This window comes from Cornus florida, unplaced genomic scaffold, assembly GCF_030987335.1.
Source record: "Cornus florida cultivar Cherokee Brave unplaced genomic scaffold, ASM3098733v1 CherokeeBrave_3.0.0_Hap2_Chr03, whole genome shotgun sequence".
In the NCBI taxonomy this organism is placed as follows: domain Eukaryota; kingdom Viridiplantae; phylum Streptophyta; class Magnoliopsida; order Cornales; family Cornaceae; genus Cornus; species Cornus florida.
The window spans coordinates 21,656,362-21,675,648 of record NW_026775573.1 but is presented as its reverse complement, the minus strand read 5'-3'; the positions used below and the strand labels follow the sequence as shown (position 1 = coordinate 21,675,648).

General features: G+C 37.5%; 1 protein-coding gene across 1 annotated transcript; it reads left to right on the top strand.

Moving 5' to 3' along the window:
• Positions 1-14,505: 14,505 nt before the first annotated feature.
• On the top strand, positions 14,506-18,281 carry LOC132299886 (calcium-transporting ATPase 12, plasma membrane-type-like). The gene has a single exon (XM_059796759.1). The coding sequence runs from the start codon at positions 14,652-14,654 to the stop codon at positions 17,673-17,675; it is 3,024 nt and encodes a 1,007-aa protein (XP_059652742.1). The 5' UTR covers positions 14,506-14,651; the 3' UTR covers positions 17,676-18,281.
• Positions 18,282-19,287: the final 1,006 nt, after the last annotated feature.

The window sequence follows — 19,287 nt, the reverse complement described above, 5'->3', positions numbered from 1 at the left end:
ACAAAATCCATAGTGATATATTCCCATTTCCACTGCGCTACAGGCAATGGTTGTAATAAACCGGCTGATGTCTGATGCTCGGCCTTCACCTGTTGACAGGTAAGGCATCTAGCCACAAACTGTGCAACATTTTTCTTCATCCTGTTCCACCAATACTGAAGTCTCAAATTGTGATACATCTTGGTACCACCTGGATGAACTACAAAGCGGGAAGTGTGAAACTCCCGTAAGACGTCCTCACGACAACCTGTGGAAACTACCAACAATCCCTTGAACCGTAGACCCCCATCTGCATGCAAGACCCAATCTTTCACTGTCTCACCACTAGAGATCAAAGCATGAATGGCATCTAAATCTGGGTCCTGTCTCTGTGACTCAATCATTCGTATAACAAGAGTAGGCTGAGCCACAAGACTAAACAAGAATGCCGGCTCGCTGTCAACATCGTCATCAAAATAATACAATCCCATCTCTGCCAAATCCTTAAGCATCTTCCACTTTCGAATAGCCAAACAGGCCAGAGTCCCAAGAGATTTCCGGCTTAAGGCATCTGCTACCATATTTGTCTTGCCTAGATGATACTGCAACTCAAAATTGTTATCTTCTAATAATTTAACCCATCTTCTCTGTCTATTGTTCAAGTCCTTTTGGGAGAAAAGGTACTTGAGACTTTTATGATCCGAGTACACCTCGAATCTCTCACCATACAAGTAATGTCTACAACACTTCAAGGCAAATACCACTGCCGCTAACTCCAAATCATGAGTAGGGTAGTTAAGCTCGTGAATCTTCAACTGTCGAGACCCATAAGCTACTACTCTACCATTCTGCATTAACATACATCCCAAACCATCACGTGAAGCGTCACAATAAATCACATAACCCAAACCACGCTCAGGTATCACCAACACTGGAGCTGTAGTCAACCTTGTCTTCAACTCCTGAAAAGATAACTCACAGGCTTCATTCTACGTAAACTTGATCCCTTTCCGGGTCAAACGGGTCATAGGAGCTGCCAAACGGGAGAAATCCTTCACAAATCTCCGACAATAACCCGCTAGGCCAAGGAAACTCCGAATCTCAAAAACATTCTTGGGTTGCTCCCAATTTAAAACTGCTTCAACCTTTGATGGATCTACTGACACTCCACCTTCTGAAACAATATGCCCCAAAATTTTCACCTCCTGTAGCCAAAACTCACATTTCTCATATTTGGCATACAATCGGTACTCCCGCAAAATCTGTAAAACAATACTTAATTGGACCTCATGCTCCTCCTGAGATCATGAATACACGAGAATGTCATTCACGAAAACTACCACAAACTGGTCTAAGTAATCGTGAAAGACGCGGTTCATCAAGTCCATGAATGCCGCTGGCGTATTAGTCAAGCCAAAAGGCATAACAAAGAACTCATAGTGTCCATACCATGTACGGAATGCTGTCTTTGGGATATCCTCATCCCTGACCCATAACTGATAGTAGCCTGACCTCAAGTCAATCTTCAAAAAATAACTGGTTCCTCTCAACTGATCAAACAAATCATTTATCCTTGGCAAGGGATACTTGTTCTTGACGGTGGCATGATTCAACTTCCAATAATCGATGCACAACCTCAAAGAACCATCTTTTTTCTTAGCAAACAAGACCGGTACGCCCCATGGTGACACACTCGATTAAAGGAAACCTTTCATCCTCAAATCATTAAGCTGCCTTTTTAATTTTTCTAATTCAACTGGTGCCATACGATACGGTGCCAAAGAAATTGGCGCAGTACCGGGCGTCAAATCAATAGTAAACTCCACCTCTTGGTGTGGAGGCAACTCTGTCAAATCCTCCAGAAACACATCCAGAAAATCGCGAACAACTATAGGGTAACCCTCTTTCACAACATCATCTTCTTCGGTTAGAAGACTAGCCAAGAAATAATCACCACAACTCCGTCCACGAACTCCATAAAATGATGAAATGTGGGAATCACCCCGATCTCCCACGAAAAAGAAACAGTCTCCCTCAGAAGTGCAAACTGTGACTCTCCCTCTAAAACAGTCGATCGTGGCATGAAAGGAAGCTAACCAATCCATCCCGAGAATGACATCAAAGTTAGTTATCTCCAGGAGGATAAGGTCAAACATAAAAATCCGTCCAGCTATCACAATGGAACAATCCCTCACAATTCGGCTCAAAGACACTGAAACCCCAATTGGCGTATCAACATACAATGCCCGATCCATGAAACTGACCTCTAACCCTGATGCAAGTGCAAACGATGATGATATAAAGGAATGAGATGCACCAGAGTCGAACAAAACACGGGCCCAACAACCAAACAGTAGAAATATACCTCGAAGAACTGCAGATCCAGGAGATGCATCAGTCGGTGCAAGTGCAAAAACACGTCCATACGGTACCTGTGCCTGTGAACTACTAATCTGAACACCAGACTGTTGTGCCGACACAGTAGGAGTATCCCTCCTTACAGGTCGTGAACCCTGAGAAGACACAGCAGGCTGTGGTGGTGGCGGTGGTCTGAAACCTAACTGAACTGTAGCCGATTGTGACGGCCTCTACTGTGACCCTCTGCCACTACCGGTGCTTGCTCCTCGAGTAGGACAATCCCGGATCAGATGGCCCTGCTGGCCACACCCATAACAAGCTCTCGATGGCGCTGTGGTCGAGTTCATAGGACATCTGGACTTATAATGTCCACGCTGCTGGCACTGAAAACAAACGACTCCACTCCTATCAGACCCAGCTGGCAAAAGAGTGGTAGGAGCAGATCGTGCAGACTGCTACCCCTGAAACTGAGATGGACCACCCCTGATCCTTTTCCAAGAAGATCCTCTTAAAGATAGCCCTGCACCCCTCTTTTGCTTCCACTGCTCTCTTCTCGCATCCTTATCTTTAATGTCAGCCTCCAGCATGAAAGCCATTTCCACTGCTTTAGAATAAACCTTAATGAACTGTGCTGTGATCAACGGTCTCATTCAATCATTAAGACCGAAATAAAACTTCCGAGTCTTATCAACTTCATCTCTCACCATTTCTGGAGCAAAGCGAGAAAGTGAAGTAAACTTGTTCTCATATTCCGCCACCGACATATTGCCCAGGATAAGGTTATGAAACTAGTCCTTTAGCTCCCATCTTTTAGAAATTGGAAAATATTTTTCTTAAAACAATTCCTTGAACTTATCCCAACTCATCTCCTCCACCTTGTACCGTCTCGTAACCGACTTCCACCATAGTTTGGCATCCTTAGCAAACTTATAAGTAGCTAGGATGATCCTCAAATGATCCTCCATCACATCCATTGAAATTAGTTGAGTGTCAACTTGATCCAGGTAGTCATCTGCTACCATTGGATCCGCACCGCCTTCAAACATAACTGGCATCAACTGGGAAAACCCCTTAATGATCTTGAGACGCTTCTGAGCTGGCGTCTCCTCAACTTGAATTGTAGGTTATGGTGCCGATTGCGACTGAGCAGCAATCGTTGCCCTCACGGCATTTTGCAACAAACGATTCAACTCCAGTCCCACAGAACATTCACCCATTTCAACGGGTGCTTCAACATTATCCCTCCTTGTGGGGACAACTCTTGGGGGAATCAAGTCCCTAAGAAGTATGTCCTCCTCATTTAGCTCCTCCGGATTAGAGCTGGAGCTCTCACCAATATCACCCCTTGTTAGCCTAGGGCCAACTTCTCTTAGTTCTTCACGCCGTGACATCGTTGTATAAAACAAAGAAAATAATTCAATAACGATAACACTAAGGTCCAACCGTGAACAACCCAACGCAAAAAGATACTGTACAAACATTTAACATGTAATACTATGCAATGAACACATTAATATAAGCATATAAGCACGTAAGCAAGTAAGCAGTTAAGCATGCTTTTTCACATAGCAAAACACTTTTGCAAATAAGGAAATAACAATGCAAATGACTTCCCAGACAACCCTAGGTAAGCCTATACCCGTCGTCCTAATGGTATTCGAACCATCACTCTGATACCAAATTTGTAATGACCCTAAACTGATACCATTTAAAAAAAAAAATTGGAATGACCTCCCTTAAAAAATGGGCCCACCACAACCTATTTAAATGCATTTTTAACCTATCCCAGCACAATAAACATATAATACATTCCAACATCCCTTTCATCCGTTCACCATGCCTTAACTTAGTTCATTCCATAGTGGTACAACCACATACTATATCATCCGAATATCATAATTACAGTCCCAAAATATAAGATTAATATCAAATATCTATATTTTACAACATTTAGACAGCTCATACAAAAGTTACAGCCCATAGGTATAATTATAATAATAAGAGTCCACAAACCTCTATACCAAATATAACAGACTAAGCTTTTACAAAAATATGGGACTTAATACAAAAATAACAAAAAAAAATCTTCTAATCCAAATTAGGCCTGTGGTGGAAAGTCATCCGCCACTTCTTTCCTATTTCCTGAAAAAATTATTAAGTAATAGGGTGAGCATAAAGCTCAGTAAGTAGCACTTAAGACACGCATCTTGTGTCCTTGTGAATCCATACAAAGAATAGATCAATAGGAATAGGGATCATACAATGTCGGGATAATACAACATTTCAACCAAACTCAAGTGCAAACAATACAATGCCATGGAATGCAAATGCATGCCGATGTTGCTCCCCATTTTCACATTTCAAACCATCACTTTCAAACTATTAATACAACCCGCCCTTTGGTGACCCCGCAGCGGCACAAGAGGAGGATTGGGTACTGTCCCTAGACCTTTGGTAACCCCGCAGCGACATCGAAGGGCCCAGATAGCTCAACCACACTAGGGCGACTCTCTAGTCCCCTCTAGGCTATATTAACACTCCGGCCCTTTGGTACTCCCGCGGTGACCGGGTTTTCAAAAAACCATTTCGTAAAAACTCTTTTCCCAAAATTTTCCTTTTTGTTCCAAAACAATTTCTCCCATTTCATACCCAATGAAAGTGTATGAGTGCATCAGTACCATGAATATACTCATCGTTCCACAACCAACTCAATTTAAGTAAGCAAGACATAATTTCACAAGAATTTCTCAAGGAATTTCAACATGCTCTTATATAACAATACATCTAGCCTAACGAACATATATAAATCATCACATAGGCAAGTTTTCCACATAAAACATTCAATACAAGCTCACACATAACCACATACACATGTTCTAACTACTTCTAAACTACAACTAGCACAAATAAGCATGTCCTGCAACAATTTAGAAGATGTAATTCACATAGGAGTAAGAAAATTGTGGATTAAGAGCCCCTACCTCTAAATTGAACAAAACCCTTGAAAGTGGGTCTCTAATTTCGAACTCCCTAGGAAGCACCAAATCTAAAATTGCTTACACTAGCGCGTAGAGCTCGTCGTGGGCTTTGTTTTGCCTCAAACGGCTCTCAAATCTACCAAGAAATGATGGAGAAATCAAGCCTTGAATTTGGTGTGGAAAAGAAAAAGAAAAAAAAACCAGTGAGCGAGAGAGAGAGCCGAACGTGAGAGAATGCAGAAATGAAATCAGCCCAATGCCACTAATCTAAATAGCTTGTGGGTCCCTCCCACTTTCCTTTTTATTTTCCTTTTTCTTTTTGTTTTAAACTACACCACACACACACAAATATATACACATATATATATAATAGACACAGACATTACAGATAATTTAAAATCTTGTATGTGAGGTTAGGTTAATTAAATTTTATTTTCTGAAATTTTTATAGTTTGATTTAACATTGTGTAGCATGATTAACTACATTAAATAGTTCTTAATACTATTATATATGTTCATTTATGCCCCAAAATAATAAATTAATCTTTTGGGATTTTTCTAGGTATTTTCTGTATTTTCTGGAATTATTCTAAAATTTTCTGGAAATATTTTATAATTTTTGAAATTTTTTTAGAAGTAATTGAATTTAATTATTGGGCAATTAAACAATTTATTAAACTGGGGAAAAGAATTCTGTTCATCTGTGTGTGCATAAGGGACTATAATCCAGTGCAGCGCGGCATATAATAAGATGGTGTGCGCGTTGCTTTGGACTTTTGATTCAATTGATAGTGGGCAAATGGATCCAGTGCATTGCGGACCATTATAATATGATGTGTAAGTAGATCCAGTGGTTGAGGAAGGTTAATGAAGGGGCGGCTGATTCAGTACATCACGGCGCATGATGAAGTGGTGCGCATGTGAATCTGGACCATGGATTAGGTCTAGTCAATAATGGAATGATCCGGTGCAGCGCAGCTCCATGAAACATGGAGTACCAACCAACCAGAGAGCGTCATGTCATCCAGAGAGTAATCAGGCGCGTGTGCAGCGCGTGAGGGCGCGTGTGGGCTCATAGCTGCTTGTGGAAGCGCGTGAGGGCGCTTGCAAGGGTGTTTGAGATTCCTGGAAGTTCCTGTGTGGTCCAATGAATTTCCAAAATTGGTTTTTAAGCTGTTAAGGTTGAAAGCTACCATTAGAGAATGGGTTCGTGGTGTTTTGGGAGACAAAGAGTAACACTACGATGTTTAATAGGCGTATATGTATTAAATTAATATTTAGGAATGGAGGAAAGTGGGTAAATATATATGTATATTATATATGCATATAAATGAATTAATTAATATATGATTAGAATGGAATGATGTATGTATATATGTATTGATATATATATATATAGATATATATATTATTTTAGTAATCAAGGATTTTTGTAGAAGGTGTTTATACATATATTTATATTAAATAATATATGTGTATGTGTATATACTATTTAAGATGATTAAACTATTAATCTTAATTGGTATATCTTAATAGACCGGGTGTTAAACTAAATGGTATGCTTATAATATACATGGAATGCCTAGGTATGATTTGATTTATGGTTAAATTAGTTTTAAGATTTGGTATAAGGTTGAATTGTAGGCATGGATAAGTTGCCGAAGCCTTAAATATATGGCCTTATTATTTATGAATAAATTTTATATATGGGAAGTATGGATGAATTGCTATTTAATAGTATAAATAAATATATTTAAGGAAGCATGGTTGAATTGCTAATATTTAAATAAATATATTTGTAATGGCATGGTTGAATTGTCATAGCATAATTAAACTATTATGTATTAGATGATTAAAATATTCATCTATGCTTATCGTATGTATAAGTTGGATTAGGATTGGATATTCTTATTAGAATAATCTAGTAACTACAGGTTAGTTATTCTTTTATCATATCAATAATATAATATTGGTGGAGACATGGATGATTTGTCAAAGCCTATATTGGTGGTGTGATTTAATTAATTAAAGGAAATCATTTTTGGGTTTTGGATTATTTATAATGTTTCTTTAATTATATTTTATTATTTAAATGATTAAATAATTATCTAGGATGGAGTTAAGGTTAAAGGAGTTTCTTTTTAAAAGAAATATATATTGGTGGATTGGTTTAAGTGTGATTATTAATTAATTATTGGTTAATGGTGTTGACAATTTAATGAAACATTAATGGATAGGATTATTGTATTATATATATATGTATCAACGTACATTAAAATTTAAACTTTATTATGATTGGTTTTGGTATAGTTGATTTGTTTATTGGTTTTCAGAGGTTTGGTAGAGAAAACTTGCTCGTAGGGTTTAACCCGCGATTTATTTTTCAGTTTATTAAAAGTTCAAGTCTCAAGGTTGAGGATCCATACCTGGAGGACTTATCCATTCTTTCGGTTTATTTAAAAGTATGATATTATTATTATTATTTCATTCGATACTAGTATTAAATAATGAACTTCTGGATAATAGATTTTGATTAAGGGGTCATTGAGTTACAAAATTCCCGAGTTGTGAGTTTGGAGAATTATTAATGGAACTTTTATTTAATAGATTCCTTTCAGCGAGTTATTTATTCTTTATTATTCGTATTTGTATTCTGTGTTTGTTTAAATACTTAAATTGTTTTGATATCCCTTAATTTTGTGCACGGATTTAATCAACTCGTGTTCCGAAATTACGGGGTATCACAGTGACTACGATAAACTAGTAGATTGTTTACCAGAGATAGAAAGACTCTAATACCATATTAGAAATAAAGAGAGAATATAGAACTCTGTTTTGTTTTGATGTGTATGAGATGTGTAATACAAGAGTACATGAAGGTTTATATAGGAAAGGTCATGTGTGAAAAGAAAGTCATTACCATATAAGGTAATGTTATATATAGTAATGAGAATAGGTTAAGACAGCTGTCATATAAGGTAATACTATATATATGGTAATGATATATTATAGAATATATTATAATAATACATGGTAATAATATATTATAGAATATATTTTAAAAAAAACGTTGCTCTGGACACCCTTGGAGCGCATTTCTAGCTATTTTGTATTAAAAAATTTGTCCACTGATAAGCGTCGAATATTACATATTCAAGCGCCCTTAGCTGCATTAGTTAAGTCCATTATTCAATTATTCTATATAAATTATCTTCATTTGCACGTTTTTATATATTTTCAGGTTCATTGGCCAGAAAGGAGCAAAAATGGTGTTTTGTTCAATCTTTGAATAGCAATGTGCTCAAGGCTAAAGTTCTGGCAGTAGTGGAATCTGACTTTACTCTTCATTTTTGACCTATCAAACTCGAGACCTGGACTTCCATTAAAACATGACGTATTTAGAGCTTTGAATTAGCTTTCTAAATCTTCAAACGGTTCGTCATTTGGAGTTCGGAGCAGAAAATTACGGCTGTTCTACCAAAATAGTGCAAAGTAGGTCAAGAGGAAGGAGCATACTGGTCCAACTTCGAGTGCTCGAAGTGCTTAGTTCGAACGCTCGAACTATGGGCAGAATACTCTCCGGGAACCATCACTTCAGTCCACTTGCACCTTGTTTCCCTCATTTCTGATTTCTATCTTTATGGGTTGGTTGGAGATGTCTTTTGGTGGGAGTTGAGCCTTGTTTGGTGGAGAGAAATGTCTACAAAGGAGGAGAACCACACATAAGAGATATCATATCTCATTCTTGCAAGATTTCTAGAGAGAGAAAGAGGAGGGGAAGATAGAGTTCTTGAAGCTACAACAAAGGAGCTCGAAAATGGAGATTGCATCCAAGCTTCTTCCTTCTTCTAAAGCTCCCATGGGTAACTAAACCTCCATCTAGGGAGGTGATGAGGTCCCTCCCTTGTAAGCATGTTCTAATTTAGGCTATATTTTGGGGATTAAAATGTATATTTTATGGTCTTTTCATAACCAAGAGCACTTCATTTCTTGTAATGAATGTTGATATATGTATGGATGATTTCTGTAAGTTGATTATCTTACTTTAGATGATGTCTTATATTAATCATATTGCTTGAGTTTTCATGGTGAGAATGGAGACTAGGTTATGAAATGGTTTAATGGCATGTTGATAAGGACTTTGATAGATCATTGCTTAGGTGAAACCTTTGATGATTTATGCTTATTTCTTACCTTCATGTGCTTCATCATTTTATCTAGGGCTTGATAGTCTTTCATTCAAGTAAATGTGGTTAAGCTACACCTTAGTTAGGTAGTCTAAACATGTTAACCTTTGATGGATCATGCTTGCTTCAGATTTAATGAACTTCTTGAGGATATTATAGCAACCAAGTGTTGCTATGTATCATGACCATAATATATATTGTTTTTCCCCCAATTTAGCTCTAATCTAGCATGTGTATAGGGATGGAGGCGGATTCACTTCCCTAGTCCTCTTTACTTGTATCTCATCTCCTTTAAATTCTTGCAAGCTTTTAATTTATGCACCTTAATTTCATAACTTAAGTGACAACCAACAAATCCTCTATGAACACCCCTATCATTCTAAAAAGACTCTAGACACTTAGGTTGCCATAGATTAGCGCAGTCCCAGTGGTTCGACTTATCCAACTAATAGCCCTATTTTACAATGATTCGTGCTATTGCGAAGGTTGATTTATAATTATAATCGACTCAACCGATCATCCACATTGGCTATCAGTATTCTAATTATGATGCTAAACTAGAACCACCGGTTGAATAGATTATGATGTCAACCTCATCGACATCATGGATCTTGTGTAACTCATTTTTGTCTTCATCATTATCCCTATAAGAGAATTGGAACACTCGAAGTTTGGAAATGCAGAGTCTGTGAGGAACAAAACGCGCGATGACTTCGGCACCACTATTGGCGCGCGTTATTGGTGTGTGCCCATTCCTTTGTTTTTATGAGAGATAGCACATCAACTATCACACCTCTCACTTCTCATGTGTATAATTTGATAAATGGAGTAGATCGGATTGCACTCAAATCATAATTATTCAGGAAATGCTTCTTACAGACAGCACTAGCTGTTAAAACATAAATATTCACGACCTTGAATAAAACATCGTTCATGCAGTAGAAGAGGCAGGATGGTAATCGAAATCGAGCAATGGTAGGGTGTTGGCTAGGTGCCTTTTGACGATCAAGTCAGTTTTGAGAGTTTGTATATTAAAAGAAATAAATTATGCAATTAATTTTTCCTACCTGATTGGTTGACTGGTCTCACATTTATAACCAATTGAAGATCCGAACTTCTCGTGATTCAAACAATTTTTTTTTTGGGAATCTCATTAGCGTCATCCTCATTTGAATTTAAAGTTTTCTGTTATTCTGTTTGAATTTCAACTAATGAATCTTCTTTTATTTGAATTTGAATTTGAATTGTCATCATCTTTTCCTTTATTATCAGGAACTACATTTATCTGGACATACTATGGAGATTTGAATGTTATGGAAATCAAAGTGGAACTATTTAATTTTCGTGTTGGACAATTTTAGTTATGCAGATGCTAACCAACCATTTTCATTTTTGACTTTGAACTCAACTGTGGGAGAAATTGTTTCCATTTACCTATGTAAAGTGGGGACAAGGATCCTCTCCAGCATAGGAGAAGTCCAGTATAGTATCTAGTGGTTGAGATTGAATTGATAAATGGGATTCTCTAGTGATAATGTAATCTCAACCACTGGATATTGTGCTGAACCTCTCATGCACTGGAGAGAATTCTTATCCGTAAAGTGGACGTATTACATCAGTTATGCTTTGTAAATTTCGGGGAATTGAATGTTACCAAAATGAAAGAGCTTCCCAATTTTATTTCTTGGAAGTCAAGATGTGTAAATCACACGAAACACGATAATGACTAATGGTCAAGAATAATTGATGAAAATTTGTTCTAATACGAACATGTCAATTGAAATTTATAAATTTGGTCAACCATAGAAAAATATATATGAAGTCTTTGGCAAGGTCGTTACGCATTACTTTAGAATGGAAAAAAATATAGTGATCTTACAAGTCATTCTCAAAATGGAAGACTACTGTTAGCATTAAACCCTGAGCCCATAGAAAGTACAATGGAACTCAAACAAGTTCCCATAGGAACACAAGATATACATTAATTGCACGCTTTCCAGAGTCTGAAGTAATCCATGAAGTTCAAAGATTCGTAAGTTATACATGGATACATGTAGATAGTTAGTCAATTGAATTAAGAATATACATATATAGTTAACCAATATAGGAAAAATCGAAAATTTTTAAAACATTGAAATGGGAGAAAAATTAGTTTAAAGTTTGAATTATTTATTTCTTTGAATTTGAAAGCATCAATTCCATCCATAAATAGCCCACAATTTTAATTCTCATTGGGCTATTTAATTTTTTGCTACGAATCATATCCTTTGTGTCGAGTGTACATTCGAATCCCATTGTATAAGTCCACAGTTTACATCTCACTCATGTCAAGGAGGGTGGGTACGGGTGAGAGTTATAGAGTGAAAAGACTTCTTAAAAAAAAAAAAAAATGATTTATTTTGCATGCAATAGATGCGTGACTTACCAAGTATGGACTGTAACTCTCTTTTCATTTTTTTAGAAAAAGAAAAAATAATAGTATGTTATTGCATTTGTCTGAAAAAAAAAAAAGAAAAAAAAAGAAGAATAAATAATGTACAAAAAAAATAATAATTAAATAAAAAAAATTAAACCCGAACAACTTGCCATAATTTGTTTGGAAAAATGAGAATAAGAAATGAAATAGGTAATGCACAAAAGAAACATTTTCCACTTTCCCTCCCCTTTTTTTAAAAAATTTAAAATTAATTTTCAACCTATTTATAGCACTCTCTTTACTACTATCCAAATATAAGAACTGTGATGACATTGTGGGCAGGTGTGCCATAGGCGGGTGCAAGACACTGATAGGTTACCACACTGGCAAGTTATAAGTGCACAATCTCACATCGCATGGGAAAGGGAAAGGTGAAATACTTATATATAGGTGTGTCACTCCAATTAGTATGAGGCCTTTTGGGGTAAAATTCAAAATCAAAACCGTGCGAGCTCAAGCCCAAAGCGGACAATATCATACCATGTGGTGGAGTGAGTCGTTACAAATGGTATCAAAGCTTGACCCAACCGGAAGTGTGCCAACGGAGACGTCGGGCCTCAAGGGAGGTGGATTGTGATGACCCTATGGGCGGGTATGCCGTGAGTGGGTGCGAGACACTAATAGGCTACCACACTAGCGAAATACGAGTGCACAATATCACATCGTCTGGGAAAAGAAAAGGTGAAGTCCTTATATATAGGTGTGTTACTCCAATTGGTATGAGACCTTTTGTGGTAAAGCCCAAAATCAAAACCGTGCGGGCTTAGGCTAAAAGCGGACAATATCATACAATGTGATGGAGTGGGTTGTTACAAATAGTATCAGAGCTTGACCCAGCCGGAAGTATGTCGACAGGGACGTCGGGCCTTCAAAGGAGATGGATTGTGATGACCCTGTAAGCGGGTGCGAGACACTGACAGGCTACCACACTGGTAGGTTACGAGTGCACAATCTCACATCGATTTTTTGGGGTAAAGTTTAAGAGTAAAACCGTGCAGGGTGGAATGATCGTTACGAGAACAATAACCTAAAAAAAAAAAAACATAATAGTAATTCCAAACTTTTATTCTTTTATACATTGTTTTGTTTATTCTTAAAATAATTAATGAGCTAACTGTAATTAGTCAATATTCACACCCCTTACCCAAATCAAATGCAAAATGATTTAATGCTTATATTATTGTCGATTCGACCAAATATAGTCCAAGTCACAATTGCTTGGCTCGACCAAATATAGCCCAAGTCACAATTGCTTGACCACTAGAGTCATTTGTCACCATTAGATGCATTAAAATCTATTATTAAAGATCATTAATTATAAATGGTGGGTCAGATAATTTAGACTAAACTATTCATTTTGAAAATCATTTTTCTATTGTATAAAAAAATAATAATAATTAATTAATTAATTAAAAATTAAAAATTAAAAAATTATGGTGTAAGGATGACATGTTATTTGGAATGCATCTATTTTCAAGTCCTATCACTATATCTGAGACGTTTATTTAATTATTATGTCGTATCTGACGGTATGAGCATTTAATTCTTTTTTTTTAATGATATCAGATCATGCAAAAATAAATTCCGAAGAAGATATGTATATAGTTAACCCATGTCATTTAATGATAGAAAATTTGGGAATTCTTAAAACATTTATGCTATGTTGGATACATAGTAAGAAATTGATGTCTTGAAATTTGAATTAAAAAAAAATTAATTTAAAATTTGAATTAAATTATTATTTTTTTTATTTCAAAACATTAATTTCATGCCACCAAACATAAACCCACAATTTAATTCTCGTTGGGGTAATTAATTTTCTACTTTATATTATACCTAACAAAATAAACCAAAAACCTATTGTTTTATGAACCCTTCATCGTCAAAGGACGCATTCAATGGGCAAAGGCAAAAGACTGCAGAGAAAAGCTTGGTGGAATTACCATAATGGGCTTCAAGACAAGTTTAGAGTCAATTTATATTCCATTTTGGTAATAATGAACGACCTCTGTTCAAAGTTCAAAGTCTTCATGCAAAATATTGTCGGGAGAATAATATTTCAACTAACAGGATAAATATATCATAATCATGGAGAGAGAGAGAGAGAGTGCTAGCAAATTCTGGACTGGAGGAGGGTGAAGGGGAATAAAACAATATATATATATATATATATATATAGAGAGAGAGAGAGAGAGAGAGAGAGAGAGAGAGAGAGTGCTAGCAAATTCTGGACTGGAGGAGGGTGAAGGGGAATAAAACAATATATATTTTGGAAGTTCCGCAAATCTAAAATTCTACTGTATTACCCTAAAGAAAGACCATATTTGCAAATCTCTCTTTTAAGTTCAGGAAGGTTCATTGCAACTTCAGGCTGTGTATCAGAATATATATATATAGGGAGAGAGAGAGAGACCTTTGGAGCCATGCTTCCCGGAGTTAATGCCCTAACTAATCCTGAAACATACATTCCTTGCCACGGCCCACAGTCCACCAAGGAAACTAAAGTGAAATTTCATAAAAACGCGTTTTAAAACTTCTATTTAAACAACAATAACTCTTGCAAAGAAAAAAGGAAAGGAAAGGAAAACGACTCCTCAAAGACTCTCTTGCTCTTGTTCTTGTTCTTCTTCACCTTTCACGCCTCAAAACTCTTCTCAAGATCTTGAGACAACCATGTTCAAGGGCAAAGATTTCCCCATTGTGAAACCCCACAAACGATTACAGAATGCTTTCAGAGCCATATACTTCATGGTTTCTTTGTCCAAGAAGGTTTTCAAGAACACCCGAATTCTCACCACTGTCATTCATAGCCCGCCACCCTATGTTGCAATTGATATTCAACCCATCAACCACGATCACGTACCCTTTATCTCCATTGACCATAAGGCGATCGCCGACCTGGTTAAAGAGAGAGACTTTGATGGTCTCCATCAATATGGAGGAGTGAAAGAAGTTGCAGCGGTTCTTGAAATGGATCAGAAGTTCGGAATCAGTGGCAGCAATGCTGATACCAAGCACAGAATCGATGTGTTCGGTTCCAACACATACAACAAGCCGCCTGCAAAAAGCTTTATCAGTTTCGTGCTAGAAGCATTCAAAGACCCAACAATTATCATACTCCTGGTATGTGCAGTTCTCTCTCTTGGCTTTGGGATTAAGCAGCATGGCCTCCAAGAAGGGTGGTATGATGGAGGCAGCATCATTGTTGCTGTTGTGTTAGTTATTGCAGTCTCGGCAATCAGTAACTTTAAGCAGAGCAGACAGTTTGAGAAGCTGTCAGAGAAGAGCAGCGACATAAAAGTGGAAGTAGTGAGAGATGGGCGAAGACAACCCATATCAATCTTTGAGGTTGTAGTGGGTGACATTGTGTGCTTGAATATTGGCGATCAGATTCCTGCGGACGGATTGTTCTTGGATGGTCACTCGTTGAAGGTGGATGAATCTAGCATGACAGGTGAAAGCAACCATGTTGAAGTTAACGAGGCCACAAATCCATTTCTGCTTTCTGGTACAAAGGTTACAGATGGCTATGGCCACATGCTTGTTACTGCAGTGGGCATGAATACAGCATGGGGCCAGATGATGAGCTCCATAAGCCGTGATTTGGACGAGCAGACACCATTGCAAGCCCGTCTCAACAAGCTGACTTCTTATATTGGGAAGATTGGTTTGCTGGTGGCTTTTCTTGTTCTCACAGTTTTGATGATCCGTTACTTCACAGGACACACTGAAGACCAAAGCGGGCACCGGGAATTCAATGGCGGCAAGACCAAAGCTGATGAGATCATGAATGTCATGGTGCGTATCATAGCCGCAGCAGTTACAATAGTTGTGGTGGCAATCCCAGAGGGTTTGCCTTTGGCTGTTACTCTGACTCTGGCTTATTCGATGAAGAAAATGATGGCTGACAATGCCATGGTCAGGAAACTCTCTGCCTGTGAGACGATGGGTTCAGCTACAACAATCTGCACAGACAAAACAGGCACGCTTACATTAAACCAGATGAAGGTCACACAGTTTTGGCTGGGAAAAGAGGAACTGAAGGAGACAACATCATCAGAACTCGCCCCTAATTTTCTTGAATTGCTACAAGAAGGTATTGGTTTAAATACAACAGGAGAAGTATATAGAACAGTATCTACATCAACTCCTGAAATTTCCGGTAGTCCAACTGAGTCAGCCATTCTCTCTTGGGCTGTGTTTGATTTGAATCTGGATCTTGATGAACTAAAGCAAGCTAATGAAATTCTCCACGTAGAAGCTTTCAATTCGGAGAAGAAACGAAGCGGAGTTATGGTGAAGAGAAAAGGTGGAAAGACAGTTCATACACACTGGAAGGGAGCTGCAGAGATGATTCTGGCAATGTGCTCAAATTATTACGCGAGAAGCGGGATGATCTCAGCAATGAATGATTCACAGAGAGTGCAATTTGAAACAATTATTAAAGATATGGCAGCTAAAAGCCTACGATGCATCGCTTTTGCATGCAAAACTGTCACAGGAGAAAGTTTACAGGGTAATGGAGAGCTTGAAGAAACTGGACTGACATTATTAGGGCTGGTGGGTCTGAAGGATCCATGCCGGCCAGGTGTTGGAGCAGCAGTACATTCATGCAGGGATGCTGGAGTTGACATCAAAATGATCACTGGAGACAATATGTTCACTGCAAAAGCAATAGCTATTGAATGTGGAATCCTCAAACCCTATGAAGATTTAAATGATGCAGTAGTAGAAGGTGTAACGTTCAGAAATTACTCACAAGAAGATAGAATGTTAAAGGTTGAGTCTATCCGTGTAATGGCCAGATCATCCCCATTTGACAAGCTTCTGATGGTGCAATGTTTGAAGCAGAAAGGCCACGTGGTAGCAGTCACAGGCGATGGAAACAACGATGCACCTGCACTCAAAGAAGCAGATATTGGGCTCTCCATGGGAATCCAAGGCACAGAAGTGGCAAAAGAGAGCTCAGATATAGTCATCTTGGATGATAATTTCTCCTCTTTGGTGACAGTTCTAAGGTGGGGCAGGTGTGTTTACAATAACATTCAAAAGTTCATCCAATTTCAACTCACAGTCAATGTCGCTGCCCTAGTCATAAACTTTGTTGCTGCACTATCATCTGGTGAAGTCCCACTTACAGCAGTCCAGCTGTTGTGGGTGAATCTCATAATGGATACTTTGGGGGCTTTAGCCTTGGCCACAGAGCAACCCACAAATGATCTCATGGAAAAGTCACCCGTCGGTCGCACTGAACCGCTTATAACAAGAGTCATGTGGAGGAATTTAATTGCTCAGGCCTTGTATCAGGTCATTGTTTTACTGATCTTAGAGTTCAAGGGAAGCTCTATCTTTCATGTGAACAAGAGGGTTAAGGACACCCTCATTTTCAATAGTTTTGTTATCTGCCAAGTTTTTAACGAGTTTAATGCAAGGAAGCTGGAGAAGAAGAACATATTTAAGGGGATACTGAAGAACAAACTGTTTCTAGGAATCGTTGGGATAACGGTAGTTCTTCAAGTGGTTATGGTGGAGTTTCTAAAGAGGTTTGCTAATACTGAAAGGCTAAATTGGGGCCAATGGGGTGCATGCATTGGAATTGGTGTATTGTCATGGCCGATTGGTTGGGTTGTCAAGTACATTCCAGTTTCCGGTGAACACTTTCTCAGCCTTCCAACATATAGAGCTTCTGCATCCTGAAACAGACAACCACAATCAGGTGTTGCATCAAAATCATAGTAGAATTTAGAAGAAAATCTTTCGTGCTTTAATGTTTCTCATTTCTTCAGTCTCTCAATAGTTTCCCTTAGAGGTTTTCCGAATTTCAGTTATTGTAAATGTTAATGCTGCTCTAGGTCTTGAACAGAAGCTTTCTCTGAGAAGTAATTTCCTTTTTATTGATTTTCTGGTTTTAGTGTCTCAATATCTCAAATATATGTGTGCACTCAATTATCATGTGTTTTTTTTCCCCGAGTTGGTATCAAGTTATCATATTATCATGCAAATTCTCCTGGACATCAATGTTGAAGGGATTCCTTAGACATGCAGACAGCTTCTTCCTTTGGGAAGAAAATAGAAGGGTCCATCATTTCCCATGATTTTTATTTTTTCATTTTTTTAATCTACGTTGTTCCTCCAAATAAAAAGGAAATACACAGTCATGCACACATCAAAAAATAAAAAATAAAAAAGTAAAAATTATCCTTCACATTAATTTGTACTTCATGTGAAGGATTAAACAGATGTAGTGTGCTTATTATGTTGATAACAACAAGACTTGCCAAAACTAATCCCTCCTTCCCTGGCTCCCTCCCTCTTTCCTATAGAGGATGATGCATATTTCTATAAATTTAAATAATAATAAAATTAATGAGTTGTACTGTTTAAATAATAATGTTTTCGGAATGGAGTTTTTTGTCAATTAGCTAGAATGTTACTTATTGGGCTTTGCCAAGCTTGCCTCGCTATCCCAATATGCGGAGTTGGTACGTGAAGAAGGCACGTGATGGAATGAGACATTTGGTTTACTACTTTTGTTATTTTTAGTTTTTATTTTTAGAGTGGGTGATCATGTAGTGAGTATAGCCATGTCTATGGATGGAATTTTATTAGTTGATTTTGGTTTATTATGGGGTTTTATTTAAAATGAATAATATTTCATATTGGTGATATGTTCTAGTCAATATTGTGGTGGGTGAATTTGGAAGTTGAATTGAAGTCATGCACCTTATTTAAGTATAGGACACTTTGCTCGTTACTTTTCAACAAAAGAGATACCTAAAATAGGGCAACTGTCCAAAATCATCCTCCACTCTTCATGCAGAAAATATTAGCCAGAGCATAATAATGTGGCTCACAATGGAGGTACTTACAAAATTCTCCATAACCAATTTTCTATTTTCCCCACCATCTTTAAAGTTTCTTTTATGTGAATAACTTCGAGGAAAATTCATTTTCAATGTCATACGTAGTTTAAAAGGATTATTTCATGCATCTTTTCGGAATAGACTACGTGATAGGCAAATGCTGAGCATATTGATTCAACTAATTGCCTTCCCTAAGCCTTCGACACAACACAATTACTTGGCAAACAAACAAAGGTGTACCATTTTTTTTTGAGGATTACAATGAAAAGAAAGAAAAGATACATCTATAGAAAAAACTAGAAGAACCTCATCTGATAGTTTTAGTTCCGAAACAATGAGATCATCATTCTTCCTTCAATTAAAACTACAAGAGAAAAATTTACCAGCAAAAATGCAAATAGTACATGGAAAATCAAAATATACAAACAACGCTGACAAGACTTAAG

Excerpts from the sequence above, each read along its gene's own strand:
- LOC132299886 (XM_059796759.1), top strand. The coding sequence starts at position 14,652 with ATGTTCAAGGGCAAAGATTTCCCCATTGTGAAACCCCACAAACGATTA.